At 59.8% G+C, this 21,088-nt stretch overlaps 1 protein-coding gene across 11 annotated transcripts in view; it reads right to left on the bottom strand.

Moving 5' to 3' along the window:
- Positions 1-2,277: 2,277 nt before the first annotated feature.
- Positions 2,278-21,088, bottom strand: part of PCBP3 (poly(rC) binding protein 3) — a 146,621-nt gene continuing 127,810 nt past the window's right edge. For 6 of the 11 annotated variants that reach the window (XM_045540847.1, XM_045540848.1, XM_045540841.1 and 3 more), the window contains 5 exons: positions 12,200-12,278; positions 11,433-11,492; positions 8,910-8,962; positions 4,137-4,306; positions 2,278-3,013 (listed from right to left, as the gene is read on the bottom strand). In XM_045540847.1, the coding sequence (XP_045396803.1) occupies positions 2,977-3,013; positions 4,137-4,306; positions 8,910-8,962; positions 11,433-11,492; positions 12,200-12,278 (399 nt within the window). In that variant the 3' untranslated portion in view covers positions 2,278-2,976. Of the gene's footprint in view, positions 3,014-4,136; positions 4,307-8,909; positions 8,963-11,432; positions 11,493-12,199; positions 12,279-21,088 lie in introns of those variants that run through there. The other 5 variants (XM_045540842.1, XM_045540844.1, XM_045540846.1 and 2 more) reach the window with 2 other exon arrangements.

Here is a 21,088-nt window from a genome sequence, read left to right as displayed (position 1 = left end):
GACAAGGCACCCTGGGAGCAGACAGTGGCTCTCACCAGATCCCGAACCTGGAGCCCTGGTCTTGGACTTCCAGCCCCCGGAACTGCCAGGGATGCGCTTCTGTCTGAGGATCGCGCAGTCCCAGGAGTTCTGTTACAGCGGCAGGAGCAGAGGCAGACACTGGCCCTCCTGGCACAGGGTGTCCCCACAGAGACAAAGCCCTGGTGCCCACTGGATAAGCAAGGATAGCAGGTCAGCGTCCACTCCGCCAGCATCTAATGCCATCGGAACCGGCCAATGGGTCCAGACCCCACCTCTGTGCCCTGGGAAGCACGAGGCACAGGGGCCTCGAGGGACTCAGGGTCACTCTCTGGAGTGGCAGAGCTTGGCTTGTGACCCCAGGCCAGGCCCCAGCGCCTGGGCTGGCCGGAGACGCTACTGTGAGCTTGCAGAGACCCCCCACGCACGGTGCCACACCCAGACGTGCGCCGCGCGACTGGGCGCCCGCCCCTTCTCTCCCACCAAAGCCCGAGAGGCCAAAGCAGCTACGGCTGGAGTCTCGTGGACCGCGGGAGACAGGGCTGGTCACCAGAGTCACAGGGAAGCGCAGGCCAGAATCACTGACCTGCCTGCAAGGATGTGAGGCGAGCGCCGACGTCGTCACTGAGAGTATAGCACCGCCACTAGAGGGCAGACTGCCTCCGCGAGAGGCACACAGCAGGCGCTCAGTCACCGTCAAGCTGAGACCCGGGTCCCCACAGTCTCCCCGCGGCCGCCCCTCCTGCCCTGCGCGGCTGCTGTGCGCCCCAGCCCCGGCCTGGCTGAACCAGCCTGCCCAGCCCCGGCCCTGCGGCCCCCTCCGCCTGCCGGCTCTCGGGGTCTCGGGAGGGCGAGTCTCTGCGTCCGGCCTCAGCGTGGCCTGGACACCTCTTTCTTTCCCACCACGTCAGTTCCTCAGCGAGTCTGTCAGTCCCTCCGTCCAGATGCCCCCAGAACTCGACGCCCCCGCCCGCCCCACCCCCCATCTCTCCCGCCTGTGTCTGACCCCACCAGCCGGCCCTCAGCTCCTCGGTGGAGCCAGTGGCCACCACGCTGTCCCCACAGGCCTCTGCCCTGCCTCACCCGACCCACCCCCAGAGTCCCCTGCAGCCCCCGCCGCGGTTGGCAGGCTCAGCCCTCCCCTCCTCGGGTCCTGTCCGCCTGCACCGTCTGGGGCCCTTCCTGGCCACCCCACTCCATGCTGCACTTCCCGTTCCCCTCCTCACGTGGTGTTTCACCTCCAGGACACCTGTCACTGGGACCGGCCACCTGCTCCCCTACTGACCCGGGTGCCTGTGCCTCCCGTGTCCCTGTGCCTCCTGGGTTCTGTGTCCGAATCCCGTGGGAGAGAGCTGTGTCCCCAGGCTGCCCCAGTGCGCCCGCGTCCTGCTGGGCCCGTTCCTGCTGCCGTGCGGCCGCCCACAGGGCTGAGGGACCCCAGTGTCCAGGTGGCCGTGTCAGGGCCCTCGGCCGGGTGTGCAGGGCGAGTGTCTGTGGCAGGGCTGGGGGGACAGCAAGGGGTCCAGTCAGTGGACGCTGCGCCCAGCCTGGAGCCTGGGACAGGCCGACCTCCTGGGGCTGCTGACCCCCAGAGGCAACTCCAGAGGGAGGGGTCGGCGCAGTTGCCCTGGGCCCAGGTCCCTGTGCATCGGCCAGGCCCTCCGGCCTCCGGGGGTCCCAGGTGGGAGGTGGTGCCCCAAGCCCGCAGGGCTGTGGCAGGAGCCTCCGGGGGCCCCACACAGCCCAGCGCCACACCCCCTTCCCAGGTGCCTGTGCTCAGCACACCCCTTGCCCCAAGGCTGGGTCCTTTGTCACCAACCACCTGGGGGGAGTGTGGGGGGCTGCCAAGGTGGGCTCGAGCTGCAGCCAGGGCTTCTGCCTGGAGGGGCACAGTCAGGAGCAGTGACGGTGACCAGACTTTGCTGGGCCCACAGGACAGTTGGGTGGGTGTGGCCACGTGCCACGCTGGGAAGGCCCCGGCCGCGGTGCCCACGGCAGCCGCAGGGGAGGCAGGTCTCAGATCAGGGACTGGCACTTTGGTGTCTGGGCAAGAACAGAACTTTCATTTTTGTCATTTTCAGTAGGTTTTCCTAAGTAAAAATGAAAAAGCTTATTCGAGTTGGGGAAGGAGGGAACGGAGTCCGAGTCTGCACGTGGGGAAGAACCGCGGCTTCCGTGAGCGGCAGCCTGGTCCCGTGCGGGGCTCGGGCTCACGGGGCTGGAGGCGCTGGGTGGGGCAGAGACGAGAGCCAGAGCCGGTGGGGGCCACGACATTTATTGAGCTCCGAGGGGCGCAGGGGCTTCCTGGTGCATCCCTGCTCCCCGTCCTCCCTGGGACACGCCCGGGCGCAGGGCCTTCCTGCACGTGACATCGCAGTGAAGTCAGGGCCACCACCCGCCACCTCTGCACCCCCCGGGCCACGGCCCCACATCCTCCGAGCTCCCTCTCTCACACTCCCCCGGCTTGCGGGAGGGGCACCCCCGATCCCAGCACAAGCCCCTGAGGTGGAAACGTGAGCCCAGACGACAGGGCTCAGGGGAAATCGAGCCTCAGACAGGGCCAAGTGAGAGGGGAGGGGTCTCGGGGCAGAGGAGGGCGTGTGCAGATGTGCTGTCGGAGCGCCACGCCGACCCCTGAACAGACGGGTACACTGACACGAAGCAGCAATACATCTAAGTGTCTCACGGGGACACCCCACGCGTGTGAAGGAACTACCGCAGCATGCGACGCCTGGACGGAGCGGGGCCTACGTGGATTCACAGAGGCGGCCGGGACGGGCCTGGGGCTCGCGGAGACGCGGGTCGGCCTCGCTGCGAGTGTGACGTGGCACCCCCGTCTGCTCGTGAGGGGCCCTCTGGATCTGCAGGAGGGCGGGTGGTCTGTACAGTGTGCGAGCCGGGCCGGGGCTCGAGCGGGCGGTGACGCGGCTGCCGCGGAGCAGAGGAAGCTGGGCAGGATTAGAGCGCGCCCATCCCGGTGACCTCGGACGTCAGCCTGCAAGACAAGGCACAGACGGAGACAGGTCACCACACCTTCACAGATGGATCAGGACCGAGACGGGGGCTCCGCGGCCCCCTCACAGCCTCGGCCGGCCCACTGTCACCGTGTGACCCATCCACTCTTCAGTGGCCGGGGCTGAGCGGGACCTGTCACCACGTCAGATCTGTGGGTGGGGCCTCGAGTCCTTCAGGTGCTGGAGCCGCAGGAGCCCCGCGTCTGCCCCCCGGGCACTCCAGCCTCCCGAGCCCCACTCCCACGGTGGCTGCCACAGGAGTGCACGTGCCGTGGGCAAGAGCCCCCACCCCCAGCACGGTCCCAGGGGGCTGATATGATGCTACTGGGCAGGCGTGGAGCAGGCCCTGTCCCCAGACTGGCTCCAGGTTGGCCAGCCCCACAGACAGGGCAGCCGCAGGGAGCTGGGCAGGGCCCCGTGGGAGGGGCTCCAGGACAGGGACAGGGAGTCACACACCCACACGGCCGTGTCCACTCGGAGGCCCCGTCCAGCCCCCTTCCACAGGCCCGCGTGGGGCCCTGGCGGGAGGAGGAAGTGAGGCCGCTGTGTTCCTCACACCAGCGGCGCAAGCTGGTGGTGCCCGTGTCACGGCCCGTGTGGCTGCACGGGCGCTGGCTCGGGGCCAAGCTGGGCCCGCTGTGGCTCCGGACCACGTTTGCACAGGACAAAGGGAAGGAAGGGGCCCTGCGGAGCTCTCTCCTGCCCCGACCCCGCACTTTTCTCTGGCGAGGAAGAATGAGGCAGTGGGGCAGACACCAGAACACCAGTCCTTGTGGACGGCTCTGTGCGCACGAGGGCTGGCTTTCCAGCTTTGCCACCCACAGGGGCCAACGTCTAGGCACCTGTCCAGGGCCACACGGGCCACCTGCCCTCCTGGGGACACTCACTGTCTGATTCCTGCTCTTCACTGGAGGTGCGGAAAGCGAAGGGTCAGGGTGAGGGTGGAGCGTCCACGTGGAGACTCCCCGGCACCCAGCCGGGGGGACGCACGGAGGGGAGGCAGAGCGCAGCCCAGGCCCCCACGCCTCGCCGCTGTCAGCTAAGGTGTGGGCAGCGGCCGGGGGTCCCTGTGGGGCATCCACGTGGAGGCCGCGGGCGGCTCACCTGGCGTTGATGAGATACTGGGCGAGGCTGATGTTGGCCGGGGTCCCCGTGATGGTGATCTGACGCTCGGACGACCCTTCGGTGGCATTGGCAATTTTGATCTGAGCTCCAGACATCTGCCGAATTTCATTGATTTTGGTCCCTTGGCGTCCGATTATGCAGCCTATTAGCTAGAAAAAGAGGAGGGAGGGAATTTCTTAGAGAGTCCGAGATGGCCCCGGGAGCTGCACGTCGGCCGCCAGCCCTGGTCTCCAGCCCCAGCCCTGGGCTCAGGGCTCCCGAGGGAAGAGGCACAGCTGGCCTGGCAGCTGCAGGGTATCACCTGACCCAGGACCCGTGTCGGGGAGATGGGACTAAAGACCCCACCTCTGCCTGCCAGCCTGGAGCTGCCTCTGCTCAGCGCCCTCCTGGAGGAGGCCCGCCGGGCCGAGAGGGCGCAGTCTGGGCCTCGGCTCTTCACCCTGGTCTCTGCCGGGGGCCTGGTCGGGAGAGACTCTGAGCCAGGCTGGCGGGTGCTGCGTTGGCCCCGATGCCAGTGTCAGCTGAAGTCACGTCAGCACCTTTCTGGCTGCATCCTCAGGGTGACAACGGTTCTGCCCAGAGTGGAAGTGGCCCAAGCTTGTTGAAGACATGTGTATCTGAAGCCTCAGCAAAACTCACTGCTGCCTAAAAGCCATCTTTGGATGAACTCAGTGAAATTCTGAAGACGTGTCAAACGTGCCCTTTCACTCCCATGTTGTGAGCTGTTCAAAGCGGGGATGTGGTGGCCTCCGGCTGAGGTGGTCGCCAAGAACGAGGCCCTCCCTGAAGCAGCAGGGCTGGGCCGCCGGGCGCAGCCCTGGGGTCAAGGCCTTCTCTGTGGCCACAGTCGCCCTGTGTAGGCCCCTCCCAGTCCCCTGCTGTGGAGGGGGCATCTCGGGCCCCCAGAGAAGACTGCAGAGGAGCCAGCCAGCAACACTCGACTTTCAGATGGAATGGAATCCCTCCGTGCTCACACAGGCCAACGGGGAGAGCTCTGGAGCGAGGACAGGAAAAAGGAGTGGCCAGACACATGGCCTCGAGAGCCAGACTGGAGCTCGCCCGGGTGGCAGAGGGCAACACCAGCCCTGAGTCTGTTTCTGCTGCCACCTCCGCTTGGGGCTGCTGGTCGGGGGTGTCAGAACCGTGGTGAACCCCGTGTCAGAAACACATTCTGTTCTTCTGTTCTTGCGTCAAGATGGGCCGTGAGATGGTGCAGAGGGAAAATCCACTTCCAAACGTGGACCACACTGAGCCTGCGTGGCGAGCCGCCCCTCAGCCCAGGGAGCACAGTTCCCTGCAAGCTAGCTGCTGTCCCCAAGGAGACCCACAGCGCCTCATGCCATCTCCGCTGGTTACCTAGGTTACAACCAGCTTTTTCACTAGACCATAAAACCATCAGTCTTTATAAACATCTAGAGGCCTCTGCTCTAGACAAGCCAGAGCTCCCAGCTTCCTCCATCTCCTGCCTGTGCCTCTGGGCCCCACCCACACTGAGGCCCCACCCACACTGAGGCCCCACCCACACTGAGGCCCCACCCACACCTCTCAGGCCCCACCCACACCTCTCAGGCCCCACCTACACCCCTCAGGCCCCACCCACACTGAGGTCCCACCCATACCTCCCCAATCCTGCCGCCACCTCCCCAGGCCCCACATGCATCTCCCAGGCTTGCCCCCATCCCCCACCTCCGGGTCAGGAGGTGGCTCCCCAACCTGCATGTGGCCACAGGGACCAGAGACCTTGCGGGCCCATCTCTGCCCAGGGCCCATCTCTGACCAGGCAGTACCACTGTCCCCTCAGTGTCCCCCCAGCACTGTGACCATGAGTCCTGGTAAAATGCCAACATTCAGGAGGAAGCGCACAGCCGTGGGCTGCCAGGCTCCATGTGGCCCCTTCCTCAGCCACTGTGGCAGCCCACTTTCCTTTCTAGCATTTTCTGCCCTGGAGCGCAGTGGTGCTTGCTGAACCCTCAGTGCCGACAGCCTCTTGTACTCTGATTTCTGCTCAACAAGCCCACTGGGGAGCCGTCTCCCCCCAGCACAAAGCGCCTCCCTCTTCTCTCAACATCTGCCTCCACCTGCAAACCCTCCCGGCCAGCAGCGCCCTGGAACTTCCTCCTGTTCCCGCCGCCTCCTCCCACACCCTGGCGAGCTGCTCAGGGCATCTCTCCCCTGGCTGTCGGGGGCGTTGCCTCTGCCTCCAGCCTCTCTGCCCTCCGGACAGCCGTGGGGTCTGAGTGCAGGTGAGCAGTCGGCACGCCCTCCCCACGACAGATGCCACGCTGACCATGTCACTGTGACTTCTGAGGCGGTGCCCTCCGCAGTCAGAAAGGGATGTGAGAAGGACAGGCTTCTCCCAGCACCCTGCCCTGGGCTTGCTCGGTGCGAGAGAGGAGACCCGCTGGGCCGGGCCCTGCAGCCCAAGGGTGCTCCTACCCAGCCCCACTCGCACCTGCCGGCCCCCAGCCCCCAACAGCCCAGAGATCACTCTCTCCTCTCACCCTTGTGTGGCTCCATTGCAAATTTAAAGACAAACTATAGAAATATTCTGAAATAACGGGGCCCCTCCTAACCAGACATCAGAGCTGCATCACACAGGAATGGCAGTAACACCTACCCTCCCTCTCCCCCTCGAGCCCACTGTCTGACACCTCCAATTCCTTCTCCCAGAAGGCCCTGGGGATTCTGCTGCTCAGGACCCAAGAGGGGCCAAGCCCCAGCAGGCAAGTGACCATGGACACCAGAGAAGATGTGGCCAAGAGCAATCACAGAAGAGGGCCATGAGGGAGGCCCATGGTGACTGTCAGAAATGGACCCAAAGGCCTATGTCCCCAGTGGCTGTGCTGTGGAGCCTAAGTCTGACGTTCTTGCAACCAAGTGTCTTTCTGCAGGCAAGCTGAGACGACCTGCGGACATCGGCATGATCCAACTGTGACCAAGAAACAGATGTGGATGAGGTGACAGGCAAGCATCAGCACAAATGCACATTTTATTTCCTGGTTTTTCTCCAAGACGGTGGCAGGTAGCCACCACATGCTGAACACCAGCTCTGGCGGAAACGTGCCTGCACCTGCAGCCCAGACGCCGAGGCCCAGGGGCGAGCAGGAGAAAGCCCCTATCAGTGTTGCCAACGGCTCTGCCATGAAGCAGTGCAGGAGGGTGTCCCCCAAAGGCACAGGGGGAAGTGAAGCCACCCTCCTTCTGAGGGGCAGGTCTTCCCTCCCTAGAAAGATTTCCAGGCAGGTGGGACGTGGGCAGCCAAGAACTGGGAAAAGCAGCACTTGTCTGGGCAAAGGAGGCCGCAGGAAACAGAGGCACCAGCTCTCCGCAAGATGCCTCATTCTCTTGGTTTAAGTTCATTTCAGGGTTAAAACACAAGCTTGGCCGAGAGCATCCGTATCCGGTGCTGGTGAGACAGTGTGACTGAGGTGACCGGCTAAGAAGGAAAAACCCTACAGGGCAGAAGGTCCACTGGCTTTGTCACCGGGTGAAAAGACTCAGGAGGGTGACAGAATCCACACTTTCAAGGAATCATCACAGTGGGGGGTGCAAGAAACCCAAATCCCTCCCTCCAAGAATGTGGGGGCAGCAGCGGTGCCAGGCAGGTGACCCCTGCTGGGAAGACGGTTCTGTGCTGCTGCTGTTCAAGTTGGCCCAACCTCAGAAATGCTCGTGGGAACCAGAAGGCTGGTGACAAGGCTGCTTGAGCATAAGTGTCCGAGCGGCTCTGAACAGATTTGCAGATTGTGCCTGAAGAACGCCCCTACAGAGGTGGCCTGGAGCAGGCATCGCCACGAGATAGCTCTTCAGGAGGGTTAGTGGCACTGGCCAGATGGCCTCGTGGTCCTGTCCTCTGGTGCCCCTGCTCTCTTCTGCCTCTGCTCCATCTCATCGTCCATCTTCCACATTCAGGACGGGTGATCTCCCCGAACTCCCAAATCTGTGCTTCTGGTTGTTAGCTTCCATGAAAGGAAGAGGCAGGGCTTGGACTTCCTGCCTGGCAGGTGCAAGGGGCAGAACAGTGAAGGTTCCTGAAGTCCACAGCTTTAGGGCAAAGAAGGCCCCTGGACATTTGACCCAGAAGGGGTGCAGCCATCACCACAGCCCATACAGGGACTCTCCCTGCTGCTCTGGCAGCTACCCTTCAAGGACACCCTCCATGGTCTCTCAGTTTGGGGTAGTCCAAGGATACAGAGAATAGTCCTCCCTCTCCACCAGACCCCTGCTTAGTCTGGGGAGGAACTGGTGTGTTGAGAGGAGCTCGTAAGGCCACACCCTCAGGTGTGAACAGGTTGACAGGCACTAGATATGGGAATCCAGACCTGTGACATCCAGCCAACTTCAGGTCTGTTGGAACCAACTCAGGGAGCCTCCCCAGCTTCTAGAGGTTTCAGGGCTGATCACTCCAGAGAATTCCTGGCCACCCTGTTCTTCAAGGTTTGACCCTGAACTGGGGCAGTGCCTTCTCAGCAACGTGGGTTCCCAGTCCAATTCTCAACTGACTTTTGATTAAACCATGAAGTCCTCTTTGGCCCATTCTTGTTTAATATCTTAGAGGTGTAAAACCACATGCCTTTTGTGGGCATTAAACACACTTAAATGGGAAAGGAAGGAGGAAAAAAGATGAAACAGTGGGGTCGGGTGGTAAGGCCATCACTGAGCAGGGTCCCTCTGCCCAAGGGTGGCAGAGCTAACAGCCACCCACACCTGGCATTTCTGCACATGGACAGGAGGGTGCAGGGGCATACTCACATCATTGGGAATGGTGAGCTCGTGAGTGCTGGCTGGGGGGTTGGCGTCCAGACCTGGGCATAGCAAGGGGACATGGTTAGGCTGGCAGGAAGGCTTCTCATGGTCACACCCCAGCATTTGGCTGACACTCCACTGGCCTGGGCAAGGTAGGGCTAGAGTGCTGGCCCGATGATGAGAGCCAGCACAACCCTGAGGCCCAGGACCCTGTGAGTTTTCAGTCCTAAACTTCAACCCAACCTCCTGAGTCCCAGCATTCCTCAAAAGAAGGAAAAAGAAACCCAAGCAGAATGACATTTCACTGTTTTTTTGGGCACATCATGATTTCACTTTGCTGCCACGTTTGTGTAATCTCTCATAACACCTGGCACAGGCACCCCAGCCAGCCCCAGGCTGAGGGGCAGGGTCACCCAGCGTGACTCAGGGCCTCCATGGTGTGCCCAGGGGACAAGCACGCTGGTCACACTGACCCTGAGTGCCCACCCTCCCTGTGTTCTCGGAGACCCCCAGTTCCGAGGCCCAGTCTGCCTCACCGGTGCCCCACCTGAGTGCTGCCGGTGGCCAAGCTTGCAGAGCTGCCTCTTGCTCAGCTCCTGACCTGATGCCATCCAAAGGCTGTGCACAGCCGGGCCTGGACACTCAGGCCCACCGGGCAGGTCTCCCAGTTTGGAGCATGGAGACCTAACAGCTTCACTGAGTCAAAAATCAGCTGCTGGACCCAGAGCCAGACTCCACCTTTCCACATTGAACAGCGGAGACGTGGGGCCAGTTTATCCCCAAGCCCAGGCTGTTCCCTTCACAACTCTCGAGTAGAAGATGACTTCTCAGAGCTCAGGCACAAAACCTGCTCTGGCTTCAGGAATAGGCCAGCTCTTCTCCTCTCTCTCCTTCTCTCTCCACACTCAGCATTTCCACTTCCCCAGCAGGAGGCGGCTCCAACCTAGGCTAAAGTTGAGGCCCTGCTTGCCCCTTGGGCCCTACATGGCTCCTGGCCAGATCCTGCAGCTCAGCCCAGACACCAGAGCCCCGGGATCCACCCTCCACCACCACAGACCTGCTGAGGAACCTTCAGGATGCCCTGGAACCTGAGCCCCCCATGCCTGCTCTGTGGCCCCACTTCTACCCTCCCCCTCAGCCTGGTCTCCATGCAGCCCACGTTCCCAAATGCACCTCAGATGCCCCATGACCTCAGGGAGCTCCTACTTCCTCATGGTGCCCCCTGCCCCACTCAACTCCATGTTCCAGCCATGCCCTGGCATCCCCGGCCCCAGGTGGGCAGCTGCCCACACTCCAGCTCCCTCCTGGCCTCCCTCCCAGGCAGGGACCCTAGGGTGGGTGTGGGTCTGGGGGCATCCAACACAGTGGGGGCACAGATGGCAGGTGCCAAATGAACCAATCATTCCATACTGTCCGTTATTTGTCTTCTGTGTGTTTAAACCTAGAGTTTCTATTCTTTACCTTCTTTTAGTAAGGATGTTTTCAATAGAACAATTATTTGGTAATTCAACTATCTATACACATCCCATAAATGGTGACAATGAAAATGTCATTTAAGAGATTCCCTGGTGCTGCCTGAGTCATGGACAGGAATTCCGGAACAACGCAGAGCTCAGGGCAAACACACAGCAGAGTCACAGCAGTTGAACTTGGGATATTCTGACTGAGGGGAGGACAGTATCAGAATTCCTTTTATGAGGGCACTAAAATTAAACTAAGAATTGAAAGACATATCTGTTTAAGACAAGTGTTCATCTATCTCAGGACAACACGGCTGTACGGTGAGCACCTTTCTTGTGAGGAGGATGATGCTCCAGCTCTGGGAGACAAGCAGTGCCGCCCCAGCCTAAACCCACGCGTGCCCTGGCCCCCAGGCGTCGGTCCCCAGGATTGCCACAATCAGACAGCTCTCCTCACCCCACCCGATTTCACCCTGCTGTGGCCAGCGTGTGTGTGCACAGCGGCCCTGCGGCCTTGGGGAGGGAGGGTCGTCACTCGGCAACGCCCTGGCAGCTGGGGGGCCATGGCACCGGCCGTGGGCCAGGAGGCCTGGGGATTGGAGCATGCGTGGCGTCTTCCTTAAGGGACCCAGGGACCTGCCAGGTTCCCAGCTTCTCCATCTCAACGCTCGCTCCAGACAGATGCATCTACGGATCTGTAGGCTGCCCCAGGCCATCCAGGAACAACCATTTTCATGGAAATCAAAGGGCTGCAGACAGCGCTGCACACACCAGTCTTTCTCCTTAAGGGTTTGTTCGTGTCTCCTATGAAACACATTTTCACAGTGCAGACCACGGTAAATTCTCCGATACCTGCTCCCACAGACCGCGGGTGCACCCTGACCGGACTCTACCGCGACCAGGTGCTGCGCTGAGCCCCCTCGGATCCCCCCAGCCCCAGCACAGTGGGGCCCCGGCCAAGGCTGGTCCACGGCTCTGGCCACTGGAAGCTGCTGACCACACTCGGACGTGGGGACCACAGGACTGCAGAGCGGGGGCCCGTGCCTGCTCCCCCAGTGTGGCTGTTTACCTGACGACTGGCCCATCAGATTTTGAGCTTCTTCGGAGGAGTGTAAAGGCAGCTTTTCTCCTGGAGAGCAAAGAAGAGACAGGTTTAATGTTTTGCCCTCAAGGAGATAAGCACGGTCCCTTTAACTAGGGAAGCTCAAAATATGACTGGCGCAGGCACAGCTAAGCCATGTCCGATGGCCCACTCAGCCACGGCCACAGGTGTGGCTCTGCCCCTGCCTCTCTGGGGAGGGACACCCAGCTGCCCGCCGCAGCCGGCTCAGCTGTGCCCAGTGACTCCGCCTGCCCTGCCACAGCATCTGGGCTGGGACGGGCTGGGGTCCCTGCTTCCCGCAGTGGAGCAGGGCAGGGGCCATCCTCGTGGGCGCCACCCGGGATGTACAGTGGCTTCCCGCAGAGCAGCACCCACACCTGCTTGCCCCACACTTCCGCCTGGACGGCAGTGCTCCGGGAATGGGCAAGTGGACGCCTCCCGCAGGAAGCCCCCCATAGCAGCACAGAGAGCTGCCCGGCAAGCGCGGACCTTGGAGGGCAGACATCGCTTCACAAGCAAGGACGCAGCGAGGCCAACTGTGAGGTACGCTAGTCGCAGTGGGGGACAGACAGACTGACCTCCCCCACCCGGCCCCGAGCAACCCACTGCTTGTCGGCCCTGCACCAGCGACACTCAGGCTTCACCTGTACCTGCCCTACACACTGCACTGAGCAAACAGTTCAGAGACAGTCCCCAGGTGAGAAGAGAAGGTCAGAAAAGGGCTGGGTACGTACCGGGGAAAGCGGGGTTGGTCTGTCCGAGGGGAGGAAAGGGGGTTTGCTGCATGGCCAACTGGTGGAGCTTGGTCAACTGCTGGGGTAGGAGGGACACGAGAGCTAAGAAGGTTATTGTCATCGAGTACAAGTCACACCAAATCAAAACGGCAGTAACAGAACTTTGCACAGATAGAGCCATGCGGACACATGGCGGACGCGCAGACTCAAGGACTTGGCCTGGGAGAAGCCAATGGGGCCCGCCTTGCCGGCTGCGGGCAGTCCACGGGCGGCGCCGGGAGCCGCCGTGCTCCCTCCTTGGCTCCCGGGCAGCCCCGCCTGGACCAGCCAGGCCTCCCTCACCAGGCCGGTGTGGACGGAGGCTGGCCAAGGCCAGTGGCCCACAGAGGCTCTGAGCCACAGAGCAAGGCTAGCTGGGCTTCTAAGAGACTCAAAGTCAAGTCACTACTCATGAAAGTTGTGCTGTCACCTGCAGGGTCCACAGCCCTGTGCAGACCTTGCCCTGGCCCCAGCCCCAAGCTAGGCTTGGCACACACCCTCTCCAAGGGCCTGGCTTTACCCAGGGGGATCTGGGAGCACCCAGGACCCACACACCTGCCCTCCAGGCACCTCCAGGGAGCGTCTCGTCTCCCCGGGACTGCAGACCATTGGTGCTGGGAGGGTGCGCGCAGGCATTGAGGGGCGTGGGGGCAGTGGCCTGGAGGCTGCCTATGACGTGGCCCTGGCACCCACAGGCCACACCCGTCCCGCCTCCCAACGCACAGCCACACGCTTCTCAAGGGGGGCTTTGATGCACGTTCTTTAGTTATCTTTTCTTAGCCTCGTTTCTTAAATAAAAACTAAAAATAGCAGAAGATAAAGGTAAATGTGACGAGACGAAGCCGCATCTTGGGAGCAAAGGGAGCAGGCTGAACGCCTGGAACCCGCCCACGCTCTGGAGTTCAGGGCTGCTCCACAGAGGGTGTCGTGGGCCTGCAGCCAGGGCACCAGGGTGCCAAGGCGCGTGCTGGGAGGTACCTGCCCCCAAACCAAATGCAGCCTGCGCAGCCAGATTGGTGCCCGCCCCACAGCCAGGCAGGTGACAGGATGGGGGTGCTGTGAGAGGCCACCGCAGCCACCACGGCTGGGGCTGTGGACACCTGGGCAGCAGAGCTGTTGTCCCCAGTAAGAGGGGCTGGCTTCCAGGGGTCTGATCAGACCCCTCCATGTCGGCCCTGTGGCCCCAGGGGGCTGTGCCACGAGGTGGCACCTCACAGCTGAGCCTCGTGGGGTCTGTGTGGGCCTCGCAGGAGCAGGGCACCCTCCTGTTCCAGCACCAGGATCCAGGGGCTGCTCCCCTGCCTGGGCCTCCCGGAAAGCCTCGCAGCCGGGGCGGGCTGGCTGGGGCCAGGCCTGCGGGAACAGGGCTCTGGCGCGAGGGTGGGTCAGCCTGGCCTCTGGCTTCCACGGGACGGGTCCTGGCACCAAGGTCCGCACAGACCCCGTGGCGAGCATATCCTGTCACGCCGTGGAGACAGAACCTTTGGTGCGTGTGCATGAGCTTCGAGATCGGAGCATTTGTCACTGCAGCAAGCTGACAAACACTGTGTGTCTGGCCTGGGCCCTGCAGCACCTGCCTGCCAGACGCACCTGGCGAGCACGTGGGCTGGGCACATCCCACACGCCCTGGGCCTCTTCCGCCCTCTCGGCTGTGCCCTGATCTGAGGCACCTGGGCTGGGCCTGCTCGGGGTTGGGGGGGTCACCTGGCTGCAGCTGTCGCGGCCGGGAGGTGCAAGGGAGGTGCCAGGAGGTGCCCCAGTGAGGGGACACAGAGACTTGGGGTCAGACTCAGCTTTTCGAGTCCCCTGAAGAGGTGGCAATTATCAAGGCTACAGCAGGGCCTGGGGCGCTGATAATGCTCCTGCCTGCCCCACAGAGCACCGCTACTGCCCCAGGTGGACGGTGCCTGGTTCCGGTGTGGGCGACACCTGCGCCAGCCTGGACCAAACCCTCGTGGGCACGGTAACGGGCGCACCCAAGTGGAGTATCCACCAAGGTGCCAGGAGAGCCTACCCAGAGACAATGCCCCCAGGACGCAAGCTGCAGCCACAGGGACAGTTTTGCACCTCTGGGTGAGACGCAGGCCCTGAGGCAGCTGGAGACCCCGCTCTGCGTGGAAGCAGGTGAGCTCGGGGGTCCTAGTGAAGTCTCAGGCGCCTAGACAAAGAGCACGCACCCACCCACTGCGTCCCTGGTGAGACTGTCCATGGGAGGTGCCCGTGTGGCTGCAGACAGCGCGGTCTCCTCACCCGCAGTGGGGCTGGGTGCTGGCCATGCTCACATTTCCACCAGCTGAGCTGGCCTTGTGCCCCACAAGGACAGAGGACCGAGGACAAGGCCCTCTCTGGTCTGTCTCTGCACCCCCCAAAGACCGCACAGCCTTGCCCTGGTCAGGACGGGGATGGGACTGGGCCATGCCTGGGTCCCAGAGCCCAGGGACCTGGCCAGAGCTGGCTCTGACACTGACCCACATGTGGAGACGAGTCACCTGGTCTCGCTGGGCCGCGGCTGCCCAGTCTGCAGACGGCACCCACGGCAGTGAGCGGCACGCTGCGGCACTGTCCACATGCGACTCGGCTCGTGCGCCTGGGGCTGTCCCATCCCCCGTGTTCTGGTCCCTCCTCCCCCAGTCACGGAACCCCCAGGTAGAGCAGGCGAAACCCGGAGTCTGGCAGGGCCGCGCTAGCACCCAGACACTCCCGTCCAGTTGGTCAGAGAGGCTGCAGCTGCAACCCCTCCTGCCCCCACACGCGCCCTGCTTTGCACAAAGGAACAGCCGCACCGTCAGACAGATGTGTCCCCCTCCGCTCCCCACCACACACCTGGGTGACGGCACCAGGAAGGCGGGGCCAGCAAGGCCACGCCCATAAGTGCGGGGCAGGGACTGTGGGTCCCATCTTGGCTCCACCCACGCTTGGTCAGGCCACTTCGCCTCTCCAGGACTCAATTCCCACATTTTTTAAAGGAGGGAACAGGACTAAGTGCTAAGGGGCCGTCCACTTTTTGAGATAATTCTGCCATTAAAAAAAAATCAGATTTTTGGTTCTCAATAGTGTCTCCAAACCATTGAGAGGGCAGGTAAAAAGGAGGGAGGGGGAGGGGAGGAGAAGGGGCGGGGAGGGGAAAGGGAGGCATCACATTACAGAGGTTTCTCTGTAACTTGTCTTTTCCACTTAACACCGTGCCGGAATAAAGAGCAAACACTGAAACTGTAAGCGCTGGCGAGTCTGCCGCCCGGCCCAGGCGTGAAGGGAAAGCGCCAGCTGCCGCCACCCAGGCCAGGAGCAGGCTGCCGCGTGGTTTCAGGGCGTTCATGTTCCTCCTCCCGGGAAATGCCTGTTTCTGTCTTTTGCCCGTTTTTCTCAACGTGTTGATTGTTGCTGATTTCACAACTCCTCAGGCATTTCAGACACTAATCCTGCCTCAGCTATACACATTGCACAGGTCTGTTCCCCACTCTCCCTTAAGGTTTCTTTAGAGAAACAGAATCCCGAATTTTAACGTAATCAAATTCATCAATATCCCTCTTTATGGCCTGTGCTTATGTTTCGTTGAAGAAATCCTTCCCTGACCTGAGAACAGAAGGACATTCTCCTGCATTGTCTTCTAAAAGTGCTTTTTCTCCAGTGTTGCAGTTCTTGATATATAACAAATGTTTCTGTTTGTCTTTAAATAACGATCCATTTCCCCGCGTGGACAACCACGTCTGGGCACCGTGTGTGGACCGTGTGTTCTCTCCGGGGCTCTCACTGAGGCCGGGCAGGCTGGGCCTCCCTCCCGCGTGGGGGATCCCGGGCTCTCCGGTCTGACCCAGAGGTCTCCCGTCTCTCCTCCCTCACTCCAACCACAGCCTGTCTGCGCATCCACTGGGACAGACCAGCCCACCGCACCTCCTCACCGATGGGTGTCCTGATCTTGGCTTATGCTCTTCCATAAAAAATTTAAAATAGCATTTTAAGTTCCTCCAAAAATCTGCTAGGATTTTGACTGGAATTGTATTGCCTTTGTGTAATTCAGAGAGAACTTATGTCTTTAGGATACTTAGTATCTCTACTCATGAATACGGTATCTCTCCATTTATTGTGGAATTGGTCTTCCTTAACTTTCAATAAAGGCAACTTAAAATAAAGTCATCTTTTCACTACTGATTTCCAATTCAAGTGTTGTGTCCCTTGCAACAGGGACAAGCGCATCATCAGGCAATGCTGCTGTCGTGCAGACGTCCCGGAGTGAGCACACTGGCCCAGGCGGTGCAGCTACGCCTGGGCGCAGGCACAGCCTGCAGCTCCAAGGCCGCAAACCTCCACAGCTGGTCTGCCCTGAAGCCCACGGGCAACTGTAACACAGGGCAAGCATTTGTGTCTCTAAACAGAAGAGGTACAGCAAATACATGGCATGAAAGATAAAAACGGTACCCCACGAAGGGAGCCCGCAGGCCTGGACGTTGCCCTGGGCGAGTCAGCGAGTGAGCGGTGAGTGCGTGCGAAGGCCTCGGACGTTCTGTGCTCGGCCGTAGACTCGTAACACTGTACCGTTAGGCTACGCTAAGTTTATGTAAATATTTTTTTATTTCTTCAATAATAAATCAACCTCACGTTATTATAATTTTACTTATAAACTTTTAAATTTTTTAACTTTAACTCTTTTGTAATAGCACTTAGCTTAAAACACAAACATTCTACAGCTGTACGAAAATACTGTCTTTATATCCTTTTTTTTCTTTGAGACACAGTCTTGCTAGAGACTCAGCCTAGCTAGGTATGTTCAGCCCAGCTCTCCGCAACCCCAAACTCCTGGGCTCAAGTGATGCTCCTGTCTCAGCCTCCCAAGTAGCTGGGACTACAGGCATGCGCCACCAAACCCGTCTAAGTTTTTTTTTTCTATTTTTAGTTGCCTGGCTAATTTCTTTGTATTTTTAATAGAGACAGGGTTTCGCTCTTGCTGATGATGGTCTCAAACTCCTGATCTCAAGCGATTCTCCTGCCTCAGCCACCCAGAGTGCTAGGATTACAGGCGTGAGCCACCACGCCTGGCCTATATCCTTACTCTGTAAGTTTTTCTATTTTAAAAATCATGTATTTTAAAAACATTTTTGTTAAAATCTAAGACACAAACACTCACACCGGCCTAGGCCTGCACAGGGTCAGGGCCATCCGTGTCGCTTGCTTCATCTCCGCGTCTTGTCCCACTGGCAGGTCTTCAGGGGCAGCAACAGGCCTGGAGCTGTCACCTCCCACATCACAAGGACTTCTGGATACCTCCTGAAGGGCCTGCCTGAGGCTGGTTAAAGCTAACTTTTTTTTTTTTAAGTAGAAGGAGTACACTCTAAAATAACGACAACAAGTACTGCATCGTAAGTGCATAAACCAGGAACATAATCGTTGACTGTGTTTATTGCCATCATCAGGCATCACGCACTGTGCACAAGGACACGTGCTGTATCTACACCACAAACGAGGAACAGGTTCCACTCGTTTACGTGGACCACAATCACCCTACGCTTGGACTAATTTCCGTTGTCTTATTTTCTAATTGTCCTGCCTTTCGAGGGCTTCTCTTCTTCCCCCCACTCCTTTCCTTCTGCTGCGTTGGTTGGTAGTTTTTCCCTCACCGTCTGCCTGTGCCGTCACAGAGGTCGTGTGACTGAGTGTAACTCACGCGCTGGCCGTGTGCGCCCTGGCGGAGTGGCACGGCGGGCTTCCCCGCCCCACACTGCCCGCGTGTGATGTTCCTATCCACTTAGCGCCGCTGCGCACCGCTGCTCCCTGCGTCTCCAGCCTCCTCAAGGGTCACTTCCTTTTCCCAAAGGCTGTCTGCTGTGGGCCGCTTGGTCGCGGGGTCTGTCTGGACACGGCCGCGTTCAGGCCCTGGGAACACCCTCCCTCAGGACAGGGCTTGATGCTGCGACTGTTCTTTCCCGTGCGTCCGTCACCTTCTGGCTTCCCCGCTGCTGGGGAGGCGTCAGCCAGGTCTCTCCTGTCACTCCCTGTCATAGCCACACTCTCTCTGAGCGCGTCTGGGCTCTGATTCTGGACTCTGGGCTTAGGTAATTCTGTTTCGCTATGTCTGAGATGGATTCCTCCCGGTTTATCCTGCCGGGATTTCTGAGCATGAGGATTGGTTTCTCTCCTTAACTTGAAAATCCTCGGTGTGTCTCTTGGAATTCCCCTCTGCGTCCCGTGTTCTCCTCCCGGGGCTCCGACTGCACGCATGCTGCGCCCGCTCCGTCCCGTGCCCGTGTTTCCCAGGCTCACAGGTGCACGCAAGTCGCCAGGGGCTCCTGAACAACGCAGAGTGCGACTCTGAGCAGGGCAGGTGGGGGGACGGGCACGGGAGGGCTGGAGGGAGGTGCTCTGTGTGTCTGACCCGGAGAAAAGAAAGGTTTACCCCAAGCCCGCGGCGAGGGCGGGGGGCGCGACTGCAGCAGCCCTGCTCTGCAGCAGGCGGGCGGTGGCGAGGCTTGCCCGCGCCGCCACCACTCCCAGCAGATGATCTTGGGAAGCACAAGGCTTCCGCGGCAGAGGCCGGGCCCACCCACTGGTGCCTGTGGGCTGCGGTTCTGGCTACTCTTTCCACCCCTCCCACACTGAGAGGGGCACTCTCTCACCCTCCCCGCGCGTTCTGCAGGGAGACTCTGAAGAGTGGGAGGGGAGGGTGCCCTGCCACAATCTGCCCAAATCGCTGCAGACGGGCGGGATGACCACAGGGGCCTACATGTGCTCTTCACGTGTCCACAGAGAAGGGTGCAACACCCACAGGGTCCCTGCGGTTGCACAGCTAGGATGAAGGGACACTTTCAATACTATTTCTGTCACTGTGACACACGCTTGTGCAATTTCCCCACGATTTATTCACTAAAGAACAAACTTCTCAGCAGACGCTGGTGCCCATTTCACTCCCAGCACAACCTAACACGAGGGCCTGGCGACCGAGGAGGGTGGCCTCGTCCCACTCCCTGACCCAGCCCCGGCCCGCTTCCTGCCCAGCTTCCAGTCCCGCGTCTGCACAGCTGCGCTGCTGTCCCTGCTGCTCTGCAGGGCGGTGCGGGCCCGGGTGGCAGGCTCTCTGTCAGCGCCACCGTGTTTTCCCTCTCCCTGCTCTCAGCACCCCTTTGCATGACGGGACGTTGCCTAAGGGAGGCGAACTCTGCAGACTAGAAATACAGATGCACATGAAGGAGGGTATTTTTCAAGTTCACTAATTTCTTCCAGGAAAAGGCAATTCCTTACTGGTGTCACTGTCCCACCGTAACCACAGGGACAGCAAAACTGGAGAGAGAACCGAGCTGTCCGTCGGATCCTCAGTGTGTCGTCCGGCTTCGCCAGCCCCTGCATCCACTCCGTCCCCAGTTCGTAGACTGCAGCAACCTGACGCTGACAGGACATGCGTAGGTACGGGGACAGTTTCCACAGCTGACGAGTGGCTGCCTGGAGAGCTTGACCAGACTGGACTGAAGATGACCCGACACATCCATCCATCCCTCCAGAGTCCCCCCGCTGCAGGGTGGGGCTCGGCGCCTCTTCCACACACCTGGGCTCTCCGAGTACTGTGAGCTTCTGGAAGGCTTTGGGGAGAGCAAGGACGGTGACGCGGAGACTGGGGGAGACTGGCGGTGCCAGTGGTGCTCAAACAGGAGTGAACTAAAAACACTCTTTAAAGTTGGGCCCAGAAAACACGCACACTTTAGATTTAGATACAGAAATACTTAGATCCGAGGAATACATTTTCTTACCACCTACGTGTCCGACTTAGGGCCCACAAGTCCGGTATGAGGTCAAGCTGAGAGGAGGCTGCGGTATACACGTCAGCCACTAGGGCTGGAATGAACTTTGTATTCAATTACATTGTAAAACAATATTTTTTATAACTGTTATATTTGTGTTCTAAGAAATTGAAGCTTTAAAAATTCCTACTAAATGCTAAGCTCAGACAGAATTGCCTTCTGGGCCATCACCACCTGTGTCACCAAACAGTGTTTTATTTTTGTTTTCAATGGCTCACCTAAGTGATTGGCCAGTCTTCAATCTTACGTGCCTGCTAGCAAAGCCCTCACGGAAGCTTCCACTCTTCCGTTGCTGACGGCTGCTCACCAAGCCCCACGGTACTGACAGAAAACGGCACATCTTCACTGAAAGCTAATTCACGATAAACAACCACGTGGCCTGGGCCACGCCTGCCGTTGTAACAAAATACCGCACACGAGGTAATTTGTAAACAGTGTAAATCTATTGCTCACAGGTATGGAGCCTGGAAGTCCGAGATCAAAGTGCCAGGAGCTTTGGTCCTGGGAAGGCCAGGTCTTTACTTCCCAGAGGCGCTGTGAGCACATGTTCCCACGTGGTGGGAGGGTGCAGGGTGCGTGGCCCTGGAAGCCCCTTTCCTGAGGGCACTGAGCCCACTCACGGGCTGTGCACCCCCAGAGGCCCCGCCTCCTCACACCATCACCTTGGGACTAGGTTCCCGCATGTTTTGGAAGGACACAAATATTCTAGGTATTTTAAATCTCTACCATATGCAAGGAGGCAATTACCAATCTAAAACAAATAATCTGTAAAACACCCGTTTATAAGAGATACTAATAAATTTACATGGGAAAGCGATAAACAACCAATTAATATAAAAATCAATCAACCAAACCAATCAAAATCTCTGTCTCTCTCTCACACGAGTGCGCACACCCACAGCCTTGGGGACTTCAGACCACAGACTGCGTGTCTGCAACTCCAGGGTCCACCCCACAAAGGCCTCAGCGGGAGCTTCAGGCTCCTTGGCCACAGAACACAGGAAACCCGCGGGCGTTCACCAAAGGATCCCTGCAGTCCTGAACATCTGACTTCAGAACTATTGGG

Source organism: Lemur catta, chromosome 1 (assembly GCF_020740605.2).
Source record: "Lemur catta isolate mLemCat1 chromosome 1, mLemCat1.pri, whole genome shotgun sequence".
In the NCBI taxonomy this organism is placed as follows: domain Eukaryota; kingdom Metazoa; phylum Chordata; class Mammalia; order Primates; family Lemuridae; genus Lemur; species Lemur catta.
The sequence above is the reverse complement of the archived record's forward strand: the minus strand, read 5'-3'. Positions and strand labels throughout refer to the sequence as shown.